An 18,571-nucleotide genomic window follows, 5' to 3' on the forward strand; every position below is an offset into this window, starting at 1 on the left:
TTATTTATTCTTCACCAAGATAGGAAAGCTGCTTTATTTGCAAAACAAATTCCATTTTTCCAAGGCTCTCCTTTCCTTGGTAGGATACAGTTGATGCAGTATGTCATCTATGGAATTGCATCCTTTTTCTTCTTGTATGGGATCATCCTGTTGGCAGAAGGCTTTTATACCACTAGTGCAGTAAAAGAGCTGCATGGGGAGTTTAAAACAACAGCATGTGGCCGGTGCATCAGCGGAATGGTGAGTATAACCCTATCATAATAACTTATTACCTGACACAGCACAAGCCTAAATGAGCATAAATTGCTTTGCATTTACTCAAATGAAAATCTAATTATAAGTGGACAGGTAGTATATGATTTCCATGGCCATAGTTTATCATTAAAATTTGAAAAACATGGAACATGGATTATTAAAAAACCATATTGGCAGCCTTTCGAAATTAATTTTATTTTCAATTTATGGAATACATGGAATAAATTTCTATAACAATATGATTAAAAAAACATGATTGCACATGAAACTGCAAATCTATTATGTAGGACTTGCTATTGCTTTTAAATATATAATAGAGTTATCATATAAACATATTTTTCTTTTTGCTTCTTTTCCCTTGGCTCCTTGAGATGGCTGCTATTAAGTACTAATAAGTATATACGTAATATACAAATTTCTATTCTTTTTCTGGATGCAGATAGCATTGTTCTTCATATGCCCTTTATAGTTAATTAATGTGAGTATTTAGGCAGCCTTTAAAATGTCAGATGCTCCTTTTTGAAATGTGGGTGAACTTACCATAAATGTGAGAGAGCACTTCAGAGAAAAATTACCATGGTTACCATTACAAAAAGTGATCATGGTACCTCCTAAATATATACCTTCAAAAGTAAAAATGGTTGCTATGGGTTAATTTTGAACATACTCATTATTGTCATGATAACATTCCTATGAGAGGAAAGGCCCAATGGCTTTGGAGCCAGGAGGATTTGGGCCCCAATTTTGTGTCTCATATTCTTAAGTTCTAAAGAAGGTACCAAGATGTATTAGTAGAGGAAGTTCATCACCAGGTGACAGGACCAGTTTTTACCTTAAAACTTTTGTTGTTGTTTTCAGTTGTGCCTGACTCTTCCTGACCTTATTTGGAGTTTTCATGGCAAACATACTGGAGTAGTTTGCCATTGCCTTCTGACCTCATTTTACAGATGAGGAAACTGAGGCAAGCAGGGTTAAATGACTTGCCCAGAGTCACATAGCTAGCAAGTGTTTAAGGCTGGATTTGAACTCAGGTCTTCCTGATTGCAGGGCTGGTGCTCTCTCCAGTGTGCCACTTTGCTATCCACCTTAAAAGTTACTTGTGCTAAATTTTGCCAGTCAACAGGTCATTATATAACAATGACCAGCATAATCCTATGACACTGAAAACTTTTTGGTGGGAGGGTAGTATTTTAAAATATATATGTAGGTTATAATTTTAGTTGGTGAAAATATATTGTTATTTGAGGCTTAGTAAATTTCTTCCACAGGAAATTATACTGAGTTTAGAGCTAGAGGATCTCATTCAAATCCATGATCTGCCAATTACAAACTATTACTCAGGGAAAATTACTTAATATTCTCTGGGATTCAGCTTTCCTAAGACTGGTCTTGGAGTCAGGAGGACTTGAGGTCAAATCCAACCTTAAATACCTCTGACCATGGGCAAATAACTTAATCCTGTTTGCCATTTGTAAAATGAGGTGGAGAAGGAAATGGCAAACCCCTATAGGATCTTTGCCATGAAAACCCCAAATAGGATAATAAAGAGTTGGACATGACTAAAATAACAATAACAAAAGTGGGAAAAGGTTGAAATAAATAACCTCTAAATTTCCTTCTAGCTCTAAATCTATAGTTCAATTTTTGATCACTTCATTGTTGAGTAGGAGCACATGTGGAATATAAAGGGTATTGGACTTGGAATTAGAAAGACTTGGGGTTACATGGGGTTGCTACGTGACTAAGAAATCATGAAAACTCTGAGCCTATTTTCTCATTAGAATAATGGGGATAATAGCTATATCACTGAAGTCTGGATTGTTTAAGCAGAAAATAAGTAGAGGCATGATCTGAATCCAGATTCTCCAGAGCTAATGCTTAAGGACTTTAGAAAACTTGAAATACTATATAAATGTCAGATTAGCATTCCTATTATTATTCTTATAACTATGATGGGCCATACTTTTTCAAACTGTAAATTAAGACATGTGATAAGCCAAAGTGAAGTCTCGTTTCAGAGACTTTAAAAAAAAAAAAACTGCAACTGTCCTCAAAATCCAGGACCTCTCATTTACCTTGTCCATATCTTACATGTTTGTCACTAGAATAAGAAGTAGGGAATGTTTTTGCTTCTCTTTCTCCAGTGCTTAGTACAATGCCTGGTTCTTAATAAATGCAAATTTGCTTGACTTATTGACATATGGTTGCTATTATACCTGTAGATGAAAAGAACTCTGGGTTTTTACTCAACCAGCATTATGTTTCTTGTATATGTATAAGCTTTATGAAGAACCAGGCACTACTGACTTTGTCTACTAGCATATAACTTCTTTTTTTTTTTCTCCATTATTCTTAAGGTATAAAGTAAAATGATTTCATTTTGGAAGGTCCAATGAAACGTGGTGGTTTTAGTAGGATGTCATTTGACAAAACTTATGTGCCACCAGCACGTAAATAGACTAGAGCACTTTTTATAGGAAAGGGACAGAAGCCTTGATAACTCTCCAACTCATTTTTACTCTCTACCACAGGAATAAACAAAGATAGCCTTAATTCAATCTAAAACCTCTCTAACTGGCCTTTAATTGGAGTCCTCCACCCAGGAGCTCACCACAGAAACCTATATGACAGTTCAGAGATGACATAAGCTGATGCTAACAGGGAGCTTTTCCCTTTTTTTATCCTTCTTTTCAGCTCACTCTCTCTTCCCACAGAGGGAGGGAGACACCTACTGAGAGAAAAGTACCCAGAAGCATGTCAGAAGAATCACTCAACTGCAAAAATCTTTTGAGTATTTGTACAAAAAAACAACATGCAATTTTTTCTAAGAATGAGAAAGGGAGAAACCCTAAAACTCAGGCTGGAACTGAGTAAAGGAAGAAAATATGCTATAAGAGGCTGAATAATGTTGAAAAAAAAATACCACCATATTGCTACCTCCTATGTAGGTATTTTTAGAAAGTTATGGATTAATAAAGTATGAAAGTTTCAGATGTGGTAAAGAATCATCTTGATCTACCTAGGAAACCATGGAAAATGATAGGGACATATGTGGAGTTCCCTTTGCCCTTTGAATTCCTGGACTAGCACAAATTGATGGCCCCAGTGGTACAGAATCTGAAAGTTACAGTTGCTTCTTGAAGCCTTTACCATCAGTCCTTTTCCTTATAGAAAGGCAGTAAGTTTAAACTCCTCGCCCACCCCTCCCTGTGGGTGTACATTCTGAGAATATAAATACCACAATGTGTTTGAGGCAGCTTTTCAAAGCTCTCCAAAAACTGGTAGTCAAGGCTGAAGGTTACGAAGAAAGTGAAGCAATATCATTATATTCTTCCTGAGATCGCCCACGGCAAAGCGTGGGTGAGCACTGAGGATGATTTTTTTTTTCTTTTTATAAGTCCAATCATTTCTTGCAAAGCTGCTCTGAATTTTTAAAGACTGAACAAGACTAGAAGAAAATGTGAAGTGTTGGGTTTTTTGGGGTTTTTTTTTGTTTCTTTGTTTTTTTGCCAGCACAATGTACAGTTGTCTTGTTTCAGGTTTATTTTAAATTCTTTTTCAAATAAACTTCCAGGCTTCTGACACCTCATAAGGAGGTCACTTTCATCATCTACAATTTACAAAATTTTGAGAACTGGAAAGGACATCTTAGCATAGCCCAGTTTGTACCTAAAAGGAATCCCCACTATAACATAGCCAACATGTCGTCACAAGAGCCTCTGCTTACGTACCTTCAGAAAAGGGAAACCACCATCCCTGGAATTTTTGGATAGCTCCAAAGATTTGGAAGCTTTTTCTGACATCAAGCCAAAATTGGCTTCTTTGCAACTTCCAAAGAGAACAAAACTAATCTTTTCTCCCACAATAGTTTTTCAAATACATATCTCATTCATATCATATTCTCTCTATCCTCTTCCTACCAGTCTTTTTTTCCATTCAAAACATACCCAGTTTCTTCAACCAATCCTCTGAGACCAGATGGCCTAGTCTCAAAATCCCTCACTATTCTGACCTCCTAGATATTGACCAATTTACCAATATACTTCTTAATTGTGGTGTTCAGAACACTTTATCATTCTACAAGAGGGCAATAAGAACAGAATACTATGGGACTTCCTTATCAGTTGCCATTTCTGTTTTTCATCTGTTTTTCAAAGATAAAGTTTCCTGTAAAAATCATCTCAACAATTTTCAATCATTCAAACAACTGGGATGATCTAGCAGCCATCTAATCCAGAGCTAACACTTAAGAAAGCAGTTTTTCATAGCAGATGTTCACTGGTGGATAGAGTAGAAAACCGATGTCTTTAATGTCAATGTGAATCTATATATATATAAGGATCATGCAACATCACATCTCAGAAGAATAAAAACTATAAAATACACAGTGGATAATAAGAAAAAATTCATGACAGATTTAAGCTGCAGTATGTCACCAATAACAACATGCAAAGAAGTATCACAAGAGAATGTCTGGTCAAGTAGCACTAGGAATAAATGGATCTAATATACTAAAAATATAAGAGGAAAGCCTCCAGTCAGTTGGACAAATCACTTATAAAAAAATAGAAAATCATGGATAAGAATTGTACAAGATAAAAACTGTGGAGGGCTTCTGAGGTGAATGGGATTTGGAAGGGAGAATGGGAAGTATATCTGCACTGATGAAATCTCAATTCTTACTAGAGTAGTTAGGAAAACTGAATTCTAATATCAGCTCTGACACTATAACTGGGAAGACGATCCTATAATTTTAAGTCCCATCATTTTTCTGGGTCCAGTTTCCTTATCTGTAAAATAAAAGAATTAGACAAGATTCCACCTAAGGTCTATCCCAGCTCCCAAATTCAGTGCTTCCCAGTGCTTACCTTATACATAATAGGCACTTTATAAAATATTTTTTGTGTTGGATCAGATTTTTTGATCCAAGTTAAATAGCATGAATGTCTCTAATATACAGCTCTATTATAAATTGTCAGTTCATTGATCTCTGATTAAAAAGTGGTAGAGCTAGATTTTTACCTCTTAAGCCACCATATTTAATTACTCTTTAATGAATAATCACTGATAATGTATAATTGTCTCTACATTTAGGCACTGCTTCTTTAAGATTTTAATATGGTTGCTTTTATCTTTTTTTTCCTTTAGTTTGTTTTCCTCACCTATGTGCTTGGATTGGCCTGGCTTGGGGTCTTTGGCTTCTCTGCTGTGCCTGTCTTTATGTTCTATAATATATGGTCAACTTGTGAAGTCATCAAATCCCCCCAGACAAATTCGACAGCAACAGGGAGTCAGATCTGTGTGGATATCCGGCAATATGGTATTTAATTTATCCCAATTAACTTCTTATTCAGTTGTGCTATTTCTTTTGTGTATGACTACCTTTTCAGATAAAATGAAAGATTACATGGAAGACATCCTCCTAATACCATTTGGTTTTCTGTTGCTTTCTAAGAATCCTCAGTTTATCAGACTGATGTACTACTTTCAGCTACAAAGAAATGTCATCATATTTTCATGTAGCATAGTGGATAGAATAATGAACTTGGAGTCAGGAAGACTTGTATTGAAATCCAGTCCCTTATATTCTCTACTTATGACCACATGCAAGTTATTTAACCTCATCTTAACTATCTCATTTCACCTCACTCATTTCCCTAAGGCTTGCTCTTACTCTGGTCTTCTTGTATTTTGTTGAAGGGAGTTCATAAATATGTGAAGTAATCAACATGAGAAACTACTTATGAAGTTTCATAGCCATCAGTAGAAAACCAGTACAGGATAAGTGAGATACAAACATACACACACACACAAGCTATATGTATAGCTTAATGGTTCATCTTCTGTCCCCAAAAGAAACACCATGACCTATTTTCTTCTATCATTTGCCCAATTACACAAATGTTGTAAACAACCTTTCACCTCTATAGCTCATCTGTTAATCATTTTCTTGGCTTAGGACCAAGGTTTTTTAAATTATCATATAATTCCAAATTTATAAATCTTTTAAAAAACTAAGATTTTTTTCAGCCACTGTGTACAAAAATAAAATTCACAATAAAACTCTGAAGCCATGTTAATGTATATATCACCACAGACATATAAAAGCATTTTCATGGTCCTATTCAAATGTGACTTCCTATGCAAAGATTTCAAAAACAGCTTAAAGCTGTCATGCAGCTAAGTTTATGACAGATCTGTATAATCCAGCAAAGCCTATCTACCAGATTCTTTTATTATGAATTTATACAACTCAGAAGGTATGAGAGAAAAGATAGTCTTAAAAAGGCTTAGTTTCTATGGCATAGATACAGGCAAGGTAAAAACAAGTAAAGCATTTTTTTTTTTTTGGGGGGGGGGGAACCATCCTAGCTATTTCCAAAGAGCTATTTCTCTTCATACTTCTTGTATTCATCCTTAGTTCCTCATCCATGACTACTTATGCGAAATCATTTCTTCCTGAGCCTTTTGGACACATTTCTATCCATAAAACCAACAATCAAATATTATTTTCTTTTACCCCGGGTTAAAAACAAAGATGTTAAGCTGATTTATAAGTGATTCTTTCACATGAACAAAACAAAATTTGAGAACAAATTTTTTTACAAATTTTTTCTCCCTTCACATTATCCATCTTTTGTATTTGCATAGTATAGGAAGGAGGTTGTAAAATGGAAAATCCTGTGATCTCACATTATCCTGAAAATGGCATATATCTATTAGCCTGGCAAATACTTGTTCATTTATTAACTGAGTGAATTTGAAATTTAATTTATGCCTATGGCAAGGTAGTAGGAATATTTTAAACTTATTTTTGCTTCTATTTTCTACTAATCTTCTGGGGCAAGAATGGGCTGGTTATATTTTTGGCACATAAATGACTCTTCTAAAGTGTTTGTTTTGAAATAAAATAGAAGTGTATTATGACTGGCTTTGAAGGATAAAAATTTTTTAAGCTTTATTAACTCGTGTTACAGTGATAAACTAACATAACATGCATATAGAATCTGTGGCCCAGAAAAGGGACATCATGATGGAGCTTTCTTGTAGTTTTAAGAAAGATACATTTCTTAAATAAATAAACTGCTCCTCTTTGTTAGAAGGAAAGTTCAATGAAAGGGAAGAATTTATCCAGAAATAAATGTGATGTTAAAGTATGGTTTGTGGGGGAAGGGGTTGACTTAAAGAAATTACCTAGTTATTTTCTGGTGACCAACTGGATCTATAGCTAGGAAGTCCAGGAAAATATGTCTTTTGTAAATGTTTCATACCTGCCATTAAGCCCTTAATATCAGGACATTTTTAAAACAAAATTAAATTGTTTCTTTGGAGATCAAAAAAAAGAAAGAAAGAAAGAAAGAAAGAAAAATACTTTTTTTTTTTCCCATGAATTCCATTATGGTTCCTAAAATTAGCATTTAACTGCTTGAGTAGTAGTACTATTTTGAAAAGTCTATCAGTAAAAATTAGCCTCACTGACACGGGGTTGGTGTTTTTTTTTTTTAATTTTAAAAAATTTAATACTATATTTTTCCCCAATTACCTTTTTTTCAAATTTTGAATTCCAATTTTTCTCCACCTTTCTCTCTCTTAATCCCCCCACCCCCATTGATAGAAGGCAAGCAATTTGATATAGGTTATACATGTGTAGTCATGCAAAACACAGTTCTATGTAAATCATGCCGTGTCACAAAAATTTTTATAATAGGTTGACAGCATAGGTTTAGAGTCCTCTGAAAGCCAAGTTTTGTTCTAGTTCGTCCTCAAAGAATCTCTTTGCCATCACCCAGATGACATACCAAGTGAATACAGCTCAAGATTAAGGGTACAGATACTATTTTAGGAACATGCTTTGTCTATGTACCAGTGGCATAAAACTTGCTCATAAAAGTAACGGCATGTTTTTATTAGTAGTAGTAGTAATAATAACATTGTTATTACAACTGAAATCTGAAGTAGTAAAGATGATTATGAAAATTTTTAACAAAATTTGTCGCTTTAATCTAACCTAAGTTTGGGATTCACTGTTGCAGGTATCATCCCTTGGAATGCCTTGCCAGGCAGGGCATGTGGCTCAACCCTAGAAAGCATCTGCAACACAAATGAGGTATAGTAGCCCTCCACTGCTGGACTTGTTGTACACTGTCATTTCTGAAATTGGGCTGCTAAACTGAGTTTCCTTCAGTAGAAAGGATACAATACCAGTGGGTTTAATTGTTAATTCTTCCTGCATATTTGAGGAATTCCTTATGCAAATAGTCTTCAGAAATAGGAATTATTCTTCAATTTTCTGGGATGGTCTTAACCTTCAGAGATAAAGTTCACAAATATTAAATGTGTCATATAATAAGCATTGCATCTAGACATTACAAAATCACATAAAAAATAAAAATACAAACATTCCTCACACTTGAGTAGTTTTGTGATCTGACAAGATTGATAATTACTCATATTTGGTATACATTGTCCTAACAATAGGACATTTTATATTTTCCATTATATATTATATTGTACAAAATAATATATATTATCATATCTATTTTATAGATAGGAAAATTAAGGCTCATACAAAAAAAAAAAAAAAAAAAAAAAAAACCTTTCTCTGGAAAACATTTTTTTTTCCTTACCCTTGGAAGGTCTGAAACCAGCATTGAGCTAAGAATGTATTTTGGTGAAGTTTTGAACTTAATCACAGAAGAGAAAATTGGAGTTTGAGATAGCAGCACTGGCTGTACCACAGCTGCTATTTAGCAGCAGGACAGGTTTACAAGAACAACAAGAATTTCAGCAACAGTACTATAATAGAAGAAATGAAAGCCCCTAAAGTCCAAAACTAGAACATGAGCCTTTCCAGCTAATTCCTGGGGAGAGGCCTCCCTCAACTCTATGGATCAAATAACTCTGATGAAGGTGGCTAAAATAGATTGTTGCTGGCTGAGGATCACTCCTTAGGGATCAACACAGGACACCAAATGTTTAACTTCCTCTCTATAGCTAGTAGGTACCTCTGGTGTGATTTTTCTCTGATCCTTTAAATTATTTTTAACAATTATTTCATATAATCTAGGAGCAATCATTTTCAAAAGTCTGCTAATTATTAGAGGCAGATGATAGAAAGCTCAATAGAAGATGCTAGTGATCAGCATGGTATAGAGTACTAAATGGGTCAGAAGTTTAAACCTCCAATGCTAGAAGCTTGCTGAAGGCTGAGTTCATTGGGAAAGAATTTTATTTTTATAAGCACCTGAAGGAGAAACATGAATACATGATTTGAGATCACACAATGTTTAAGTTAATGGAGTTATTTGTTGAGACAAACTTAAGTAGCTTTTAAAGCCCAGACATCACCAGAGAATGTCCAGCCTTCAAAGCTAGGAAGTACAGGCATTCACTAAGGGAAGTTCACACCTCTTAGAATGCCTTATGGTAAGAAAGAGATGAGGTGTGAAAATCTACTCTCCTACATTTTATAATTCCTTTGGTTTCACTTTATATTCTGAACAAAAACATCATGTTAACAAGAGCTGGTTACATAGTGTATATATATTGAAGCAATAGTTCAGGTGGTACAGGTTTTTGAAGGCATTTGGAAAAGAGCAAAGAAATGATTGGATCAAAGAAATTGATCACATTGACTTTGATGAAAACATGATTACTGGTCGCTACCATTGCTTTCTGCATTTTAGGACCATTATCTGCCTTATCCAAGACAACCACCTGAAAACAGGTGGGATGACATCAGTAACAGAAATTTTCTCCATTTATCTCTTTCCTTTCCCCTGAGCCACATAGGCTGGTACACTTTCAGAATCATAGAACTTGTGAATTTCAGTAGACACCAGGCTTACTATTCTAGCCCTTGAAGCCATCATAAAGGGGAGTAATCCTTGTGGAAGAAAGGGGCCCATAATTTATATCTCCTCTCAAACCAATGGCTATTCAGTTGCCATTCATAAGCAAATATAGCCAAAAGCCCAAGGAACAACATGATCCATCAGAACGTTGGCCCTGCTTTCAGCCAGCCCAACCATCAGAGCCATCTAGAAAAGCAACCTTTTTGGGGATACAATGTGGCAAAATGCCTTTTCAGGTGCCACAGCCCTCACCTCCTCAGCAATCACAGCTTTAGAACCCCCCAAAAAAAAAAAAAAAGTTTTCTGTGACAGTCTTTAGCACTGTCAAATGCCAAGCAGAAATGGATATGGATCTAATAATGGAAATGACACTAAAGAAGATGAGCTACCGACTACCTTACCAATGCACCCCAAGGATTACTGAGACTTTCCATCTGACTTGCAGGTGAAATCTTCTATGTGAGTTTTCTTCCCTATTAGATGGGGATCCTTGACATCAGGGGCTGCCTTATTTTTTTTTTTAATTTATATCCCTATATAAATAGCATGATATTTTGTATATAATAAATTTTTAACAAATATCTCCATACATGTCTGAATGCATGAAGACATTAGAACTTGGAATAGGGTAGGATATTACATACAGGACTGTATGATATTCAAGATTCACACAAGGTTGTGAATGTATGAACCTCCTGATTCATTATGAACTTTAAAATTTTAGCTAAATGATTTTCCCAAATCATTCAAAATAGGCCATTTGTTTAGTGTGAATACAGCAACATTGTATATACAAGTAACACTGGCCAGATGGTTTCCAACTCATTGAGACATGTTGGACAGTTCCTTTGACCTCTTCCCTCAGTAAAAGATAGATCAAGAGTTAGTAAGAATTCAGTCTACCTTGCCTCATCATTTTACAGCCTACTTGGATGAAGCATCAAGTCCCTTCCAGGTCTACTATTCTCTGATCACCTTAATAGAGGTATCCAGAAAAAAGTCATACATATATTGAATTTTTACAAAGCAAAGTTAAAAATAAAATCTAATTTCCTCTTCCTCTCCTCTCAAAAAAGAACATTCAGGATCATTTAATGATGTAACCTGGGGAAGGTTAGTTAAATCATCTAAGCAATCGGAGCCTCGGTTTTCTTATCTATGAAATTATGACAATATTATTTGTCATCTACAACTTATCTCCCCAAATTATTTTCAGATCAAGGGTTATTCTGAAGCACACTGTAAACCTTAAAGCACTTTATAAATGCTAGATTTTATTAAGAGAGTCCTTTAAGTCCTTTTGCAGAAGAGAATGCTTTTATCAAGTAAACCTCCATATTTTACATTTAAGGTTTAGAATTCTGCTTTTCAGGTTTTTTAAAAGTAGAACACACCTGTATTTTTACAATTATAAGAGGTGATACTGTAGTGTTCCCCTGAGCTTTGTTATAGAATATGCTTGCCTCTGGAATAAGTAAGATGCTTATGTCGATGCACTGCTGCTGCTCTCTCCTAGTTCTATATGTCCTATCACTTGTTCATCGTAGCCTGTGCTGGAGCTGGTGCCACTGTGATCGCACTGGTGAGTAATGTTTTCCCTGAGACCATTTAGTTTCATCTCCTATATATATATATATATATATATATATATATATATATATATACATGTATATATATATATATGTATATATATATATATATATATATATATATATATATATATAAATAACAAAGCTTCCTTTTAGTTTTTGTCATCTTACTGGATAAAGATAAAAACACCATTCAGACAATTGAAAAATCCTTGTGCTATAGCTTATTAACTGCCTTGGATAAATCCACAATCTGTAGATTTACTCAAACTGGATGATCTAGAAAGAGGAGAAGCTATCAGCAGAAGAAATATCTAAAACGCCCTGGGCCTATTGATAAACACTGGCAAATTATTTTGTCGAATTTTATCCTGGGTTTCATATTCTTCAAGAATAAACACATCCTGACTTGAAACATGACCTGTTCCTAGCCACGAAATCCCAAATTTTCCAATGGAAGGATCTAATTAAAAGTTTGTGATGTTCCAGGAAGGAAAAGCAGGTAAGATTGGTAGGACAAAGGGGTATCTCAGATACTCTGAAGATTTCATACCAGGCAAAGCCATGATCACTTTTCTTTGAAGCTGACTTGATTCTTTCTATCCCTAGTTATTTAAAAGGGTAGAAAAACAGTTTAGGAAACTAAAGGGAATTATTTGGCTTCTTTTCTTGTGCCACTGACTTGCCTTTTTAATTTTCAATTGGTCTTCCAAATCCATGGACATTGAAAGTATTACCTAGCATTTAAGAGATGTGTGTGTGTATGTGTGTATACATATGTACATATATGTATATAAAAGAAGAAAATGACAAAAAAAAAAACAACCCACCTGGTTTCTTGGTAAAGAAATCTTTTTGCTAATGGTTTAAAAGGGGAAAGAACATAAACAGTACTGAACAATTTTGAAATAGCTGAGGCTTTAGCTCTCGGCTGCCTGTATCTTACTATCCTGTATTTTGTTCTCTCCACCAGCTGATCTACATGATGGCTACTACATATAACTATGCGGTTTTGAAGTTTAAGAGTCGGGAAGATTGCTGCACTAAATTCTAATTTGAAATAAGGCCAATAAAGAGTTTTAGAGAGCTACATTGTGTGGCTTGAACTACCACTGACACCATAGACTAAAACAGAGTCTAGATTTTGAAGTTTTGTGACCATAATTTGTAAATAGCTTCCTTCAGTAAAACAATTAGCATAGTCAATTAATAAAATGACTTATTGTATATGAATTATAGAATGATAAGAACTGGCTATTACCTATACTTTTGAGAGGATTCAGTTATTTTACTGCCACTGGTAGTATCCTTTAAAGACAAGATTTTCTTGGAGTTAACATCTAGTTGTTTTTCCCAAAGCAGTTACTTCTAGATCAAATACTGGAACTCTTGAATGCCTGCCTCATTCTCCATTTTTTCCCCTTGCTTTTTAATCTGATTTCAAAGATTTAAACAAAACAAAAATCCCAACACAAATGTTAAACATGAGATGAAAGAGAACCATTAACATTTGGGCTATTAAAAGCATTGTTTGTGTTATATTTGGGGGGAGGAGGAAATCATTCATTTTAGAATAATTTTAGGAGTGTTTTTAAGCTTTTAAAACATTTTAACATGGAAAGTTATATAGTTTGACACCAACTAAAAATTTCCAGACACAGCATGATAAAAATAACTCATGTTGTTTTCTCCATTAAAGGAATTTATTAGTCTGTTTTGCGCAACACAATCAGTCCTTTCAAACCTCCCTTCCCACCTCCAAAATAAATTGATAAATGATATCTTAAATCTGTATATCGGTGCAGTAGTAACTGATTTCTCAGTAGCCAGTTCTTGAAAATAAGTTAAGATTTTAATGAGAAGAGAAATTGTGCAAAGATTGAACATTTCAAACATGTTGAAAAGGAAATGAGAGAAATAAAGGTGTTAAGATGCAGAATTGTGTTACAGAAAATATGAAGGAAAGGAGTTGGGAAGAAATGTGGTTTTGCCACCAGCTGTAATGAAAAATTTTCTTATGGACTCAGACATTGAATGAAATGAGAGTTCTAAAATGAAAAATGTAGCTGTAAATTGTCACCACTAAATCTGTTAATCCAGAGACTGCATGCTTTGCTTATAGTTTTTAGTCTGGGTTTTCACATTCATTCTTTAAATTCTCTCATGTTAAACTGTAGCTTTTTTCATTATTTACACAAAATAAACAATGTTTACAGTTTTTTTGGGGAGGGGGGGAAATTTGTTCTTATCTACCTTGTAAGATATGTCCTTGTACACCTATTTTAAAACTCAGATATCAACTTAGTACATTCCCAGATTTGTGCATCAGACTTAAACCCTCCCCAAGTGATAAAAAGTGCTTTGCTATTTTTCACTTACACTTTTTCTTTTAACTGCAGCCACTTAAATAAGTTGCTCCTTGTTTATTAACTAACTTCTCTTCAGCCCATTAATATTAAACAAAATAGAAAGGCATGCTTGCACTTCAGGAAACCATTTATACTGACTCTCTGATTCTTCAGTAGTAGAATGTATGTATTAATATAGAATAACTTCCTCCCATTTTTATTAAAGAATGTCTATTAATCTGACTAGCAGCTTGCTTTGCTTTTTGACATGCTCACTAGCCATCATGCTCACCCTTCTCTTCCAGATCCACTTCCTCATGATACTGTCTTCTAACTGGGCTTACTTAAAGGATGCAAGCAAAATGCAGGCCTACCAGGATATCAAAGCAAAAGAAGAACAGGAACTTCAGGATATCCAGTCTCGGTCAAAAGAACAGCTCAATTCTTACACATAAATGTTTGCCAGAGTAATTCAGCAGAAGAATTTATAGCTCTGACAAATCACCAAATGGCTGCTCTGCAGTACAGATGTATATCTACCAAACAAACAAATATAGGAGTATAAAAACTTCACTGTCAAGCTCCTGGGACTTGTTTCTAGGAAAACCTTCCGGTAAATCTTTCTTCCTTTAGAACAGAATTGGAGGTTTCATGTCAGCCATTTTAAAAGGCAACACTTTTGACACAATGATTGTTTACCCTTTTGAGATTAATATCATTCCCACATTTCACTTTGCCTGTTGGTGTGGTCACTTAACAATGGGAATCAGTCATGCTCTTTAGTAGGAGCTCACAACTTTCCAGCATTAGGAAGTTTAACTATATACATATAAATGCCAATAGTTATCTACCTAACAAGTTCCATTTCTGACAACTGAAATTTGTTAAATTTTGGCTCTTGTTTTTCATAAGGTGACTAAATTTATTTCTTTCCTAATGAGCTGGCTTTCTGATTTGTCCACATACAGGACACATGAATTCCCTGAGCCAGTCAGAAGGCAGCTATTCTGAAATGCCTCAATGAGCCACTGTAATTCTGCTGTACTTACTGCTGGAACAACCTAGATTCTGAATTATTCATGGGCAAGGCCTGTAGAATTTGTTTTATAAAGTTTTATTAAAAAAAAAAAAGTGTGACCCAGTAATTTTTTTTTCCCCTTCCCTAAATGCCAGCTTTGCCTTAATGTAAATTTCTTCTAAATTTCTAAGAATTTATATAAGAGGAGACCATGACTTATTCATGGTACTTCATTTGACAAATTTTATTTCTTAATTAAGAAGTGTTACCTTATTAAAATGACCACCATCAAAACATTTGTAGATGAGTCTAGATAATGAGTTTGTGTTTCATATCAGCTATCTAAAAATAGAATTACAAGTAGACCACAGACCTCCTGCTTTTCTACAACTTGTTACCTAAATTAGAATTTGTATTTATTTTGTTTTCCTTAAACAAATATTACTTATGATCCCCAAATAATGAAGTTCGATGTTCAGCAAGAAAGCTGCTAGAGTTAAGCCATTTAACAGAAAACTTGCCTTCAAATCATTGTATTTCAGAGGCATTAAGTGATTATTGGTTATTAGTGATGGTAAATTTTGTGTTGTTCTTTATGAAATGATAAATATAGCTGTTGGGTATATCAGTACTTATTAAAAGAAGCTACATAATATAAAGTTAACCACTGTATATTCATGTTTCAAGTTAACTTGTGATTTGACTGTTTCCTGGATATTAAAACACATACCTATGTGAAAATGTAGAAAAATGAAAGGAAGCATACATTTACTTAGAAGTTATTAAAAACTGATCTTTTATCAGATATTACATTTCATTTGGATCATTAAATTTAATTAAATGCCTAAAATGTTTAATTTAAACCTTTTTACATTGGGGGAGGCTCTCTTCTATGTAAAGCAAGTGACAGAATAATTTAGTGTTTGTTTTTCTGTTGCATGAAGGAAATTTAAATATTTTTCACAGCAGTGCAGGTGCTGTCATATAGTCAGTGTTCTTATAGAGGAGTAATGGAGGCAGTGTCTTAAAGCCTAATTCTTTTTCTAAGTCTAGGTAGCTATTACCAGAAGTTTTTGAAAGTTTCGTTTTAAGTAGTCTAATATTTTTTATGTAAAGATCATTAAATTTTGCTATGTATAAATTTTTGTAACCTAACAGTGAATCAATATTTTCTATCAGTGCCAAGGGCTTCCTGTAGTTATATTCAAGCGTTACAATAAATATTTGTAGATAATAGAGTCAACATGTGTATGCTTATTTTAAGATTCTATCTAAGCAAAAGTAGTTGTGGCTGTACTGATAGTAATAAAATAAAATTATAGCTTCCTTCATTTGGTGTTTTAGCATATCTAAACCTTTCTTGACTTTGTCTTTGGATTGGCTGTCTTAAAGTAATATAATTAAATGTACTGAAATTTCAAACTAATTAGTTAACAAATGTTTATTGGAGGTTGCATGTTTTGGTAAAAGTCATATTTAAAGCAAGAATAATTGAAGAGAGTTCTGTAACTCATTGGATTGTGCTCTGCAAAAGATGCTTTTGCTATATGATCCTGATATCTCATAGTTCTATAGAACTATAAATTTTCCAAGTGAAATTTCACTGGAAATTACTTATGTTATCAACAGTATTAGAAGGTATATGCCTATGAGATTTACTGGACCTAACCTTTAATACAAGATTTGATGAAGACCTCAGGAAGGAACAGTTTGCCTTTTGAAACTGTCTTAAAAGTAAAGGTACTTCCAAGTTATGTATATTTATAAAATATTATTGTTATAATGTGCTTAATACGTTATATAATACATTTGACTTTTACAAATCCTAGAAACATCAAAAGTTCGTAAATTAGGATAAAAAGAAATATGTCATCAGAACTTTGTTGTGTTTGTTTTTTAAATCAAGGGCTAATGTGTAACAGGAATGTACAGGAAGTCAATTCAGTAAAGTTTTATTTATACTTTTAGCCATTATTGTGATTACCTGTAATTGTATATTTGAACATTTTCAGCATAGTCTCAAGTTAGTATTTTACATCAAGATCCAGGCTTAAGGGCCAAATCAACAGATTCTTATTTACACACCTACTGTGAAGCATGAGCAAATAATACATTAACTTTCTTTTCTCCCTGAAACTTTAAGCCTGAATCTTCTCATCAGCTCTGACACAAAAGATCCTATAGTGTATATATTACAAACACCTTAATTATATTTTATATTTTCCCAAGTCTTTTCAAAAAATTAGATTAAACTGTTTAAAGTGAATATAATTTATTTAAAATTTTAAGGATTTATATACCTTTGGAAATTTGAATTACTAGCAACTAGTAGCAAGCAAAGAACTATTCTCCCAAAACTGTGAATGATATATAAAACTATCTATAAAACTGAAAAAAGACAAAGTACTTCAAACATTCTGCAGGCATTCAAAAACAATTATTACAAATACTGTCACTGATCTAGATGAAGATAATTGTTTCTGAAAGCCTTTTAATACAGCAGTTTCACATGTTTTAATTCTTCAATTCAGGCTTAACGTTTACATGCATCAGTATTTTTCTAATTAATGTGATTTTCTGTAAATATAGATGGTTAATTCACCTCATATGAAATTTCACATGATACACTAGGGTATTGTATTTTTTTTAATTGATTATATGATTTCCTTTATTAAAGAGAAAGATTGTGTGGGATAGTCAGACTTGGAGTTAAAATGATGTGCCTCGAAGTTCTTGCATTGAGACATGCTATTTATGACTGAGCAAATTACTTACCTTCTCTGTTTCTCAGGAAATTCTTTTTAAGATTCTCTGAGTTGCAGAGCAGTTGCTCATTTGTACTGATGGAATTTCCTCCCTGGGAATTTCCTAGGCCAATGAAATCACAGGTCTGAATATCCAACGAACAAAAATCAACTTTCTCATTAAGCTTTGAGGAAAATAAACACAAGACTATACCTTCTCAGTAACTTTACTATATTGTGTTACTTGTAATGGCAAGCTGATTTTCTATAATTTTGATGTTCTCTGCAAGAATCTTTTAATCAAACATTATATATATATATATATATATATATATATATATATATATATACACTAAACAATGAAAACAAAGTTCCAAGTTGTATAAATTGGGATATAGGTATAAAAATTAGAGGGATGGGGGATGATATATACCTGCTTTTTTTAAAAAAAGAAAAGAAGTTATTTTCTAAGGTTATGGGTCTTGAAAGCTGAATGGATTAGCACTAAAAGTGAATGTTAAAGTGAATTGTTCACTGCAGACAGGAGATGATTTCATCTGTGTGCTTAAGTCTTATAATTAATATTAGTAATGTATATAAAGGAAAAGTTACTTTAAGAAAAAATGCTTCAATAAATTTACCAAAACTATGCATTATTTTAAAAAGAAGAGAAATACTTTATACCATGCACCTAGTAAATGCTTCTTGGTAAGTCCTTGAAGACAAATCTCTTTAAAAAATACAGAAAGAAATATGCAGCAAC

At 33.6% G+C, this 18,571-nt stretch overlaps 1 protein-coding gene across 5 annotated transcripts in view; it reads left to right on the plus strand.

The window, feature by feature from the left end:
* The window catches only part of GPM6B (glycoprotein M6B), a 216,190-nt gene extending 197,731 nt beyond the window's left edge, over window positions 1-18,459 (plus strand). For 3 of the 5 annotated variants that reach the window (XM_031958991.1, XM_031958989.1, XM_031958990.1), the window contains 5 exons: window positions 84-240; window positions 5,404-5,575; window positions 8,289-8,362; window positions 11,626-11,691; window positions 14,352-18,459. In XM_031958991.1, the coding sequence (XP_031814851.1) occupies window positions 84-240; window positions 5,404-5,575; window positions 8,289-8,362; window positions 11,626-11,691; window positions 14,352-14,501 (619 nt within the window). In that variant the 3' untranslated portion in view covers window positions 14,502-18,459. Of the gene's footprint in view, window positions 1-83; window positions 241-5,403; window positions 5,576-8,288; window positions 8,363-11,625; window positions 11,692-12,671 lie in introns of all 5 variants that reach the window. The other 2 variants (XM_023500329.2, XM_031958992.1) reach the window with 1 other exon arrangement.
* The last annotated feature ends 112 nt before the right edge of the window (window positions 18,460-18,571 follow it).

Source organism: Sarcophilus harrisii, chromosome 3 (genome assembly GCF_902635505.1).
Source record: "Sarcophilus harrisii chromosome 3, mSarHar1.11, whole genome shotgun sequence".
In the NCBI taxonomy this organism is placed as follows: Eukaryota; Metazoa; Chordata; class Mammalia; order Dasyuromorphia; family Dasyuridae; genus Sarcophilus; species Sarcophilus harrisii.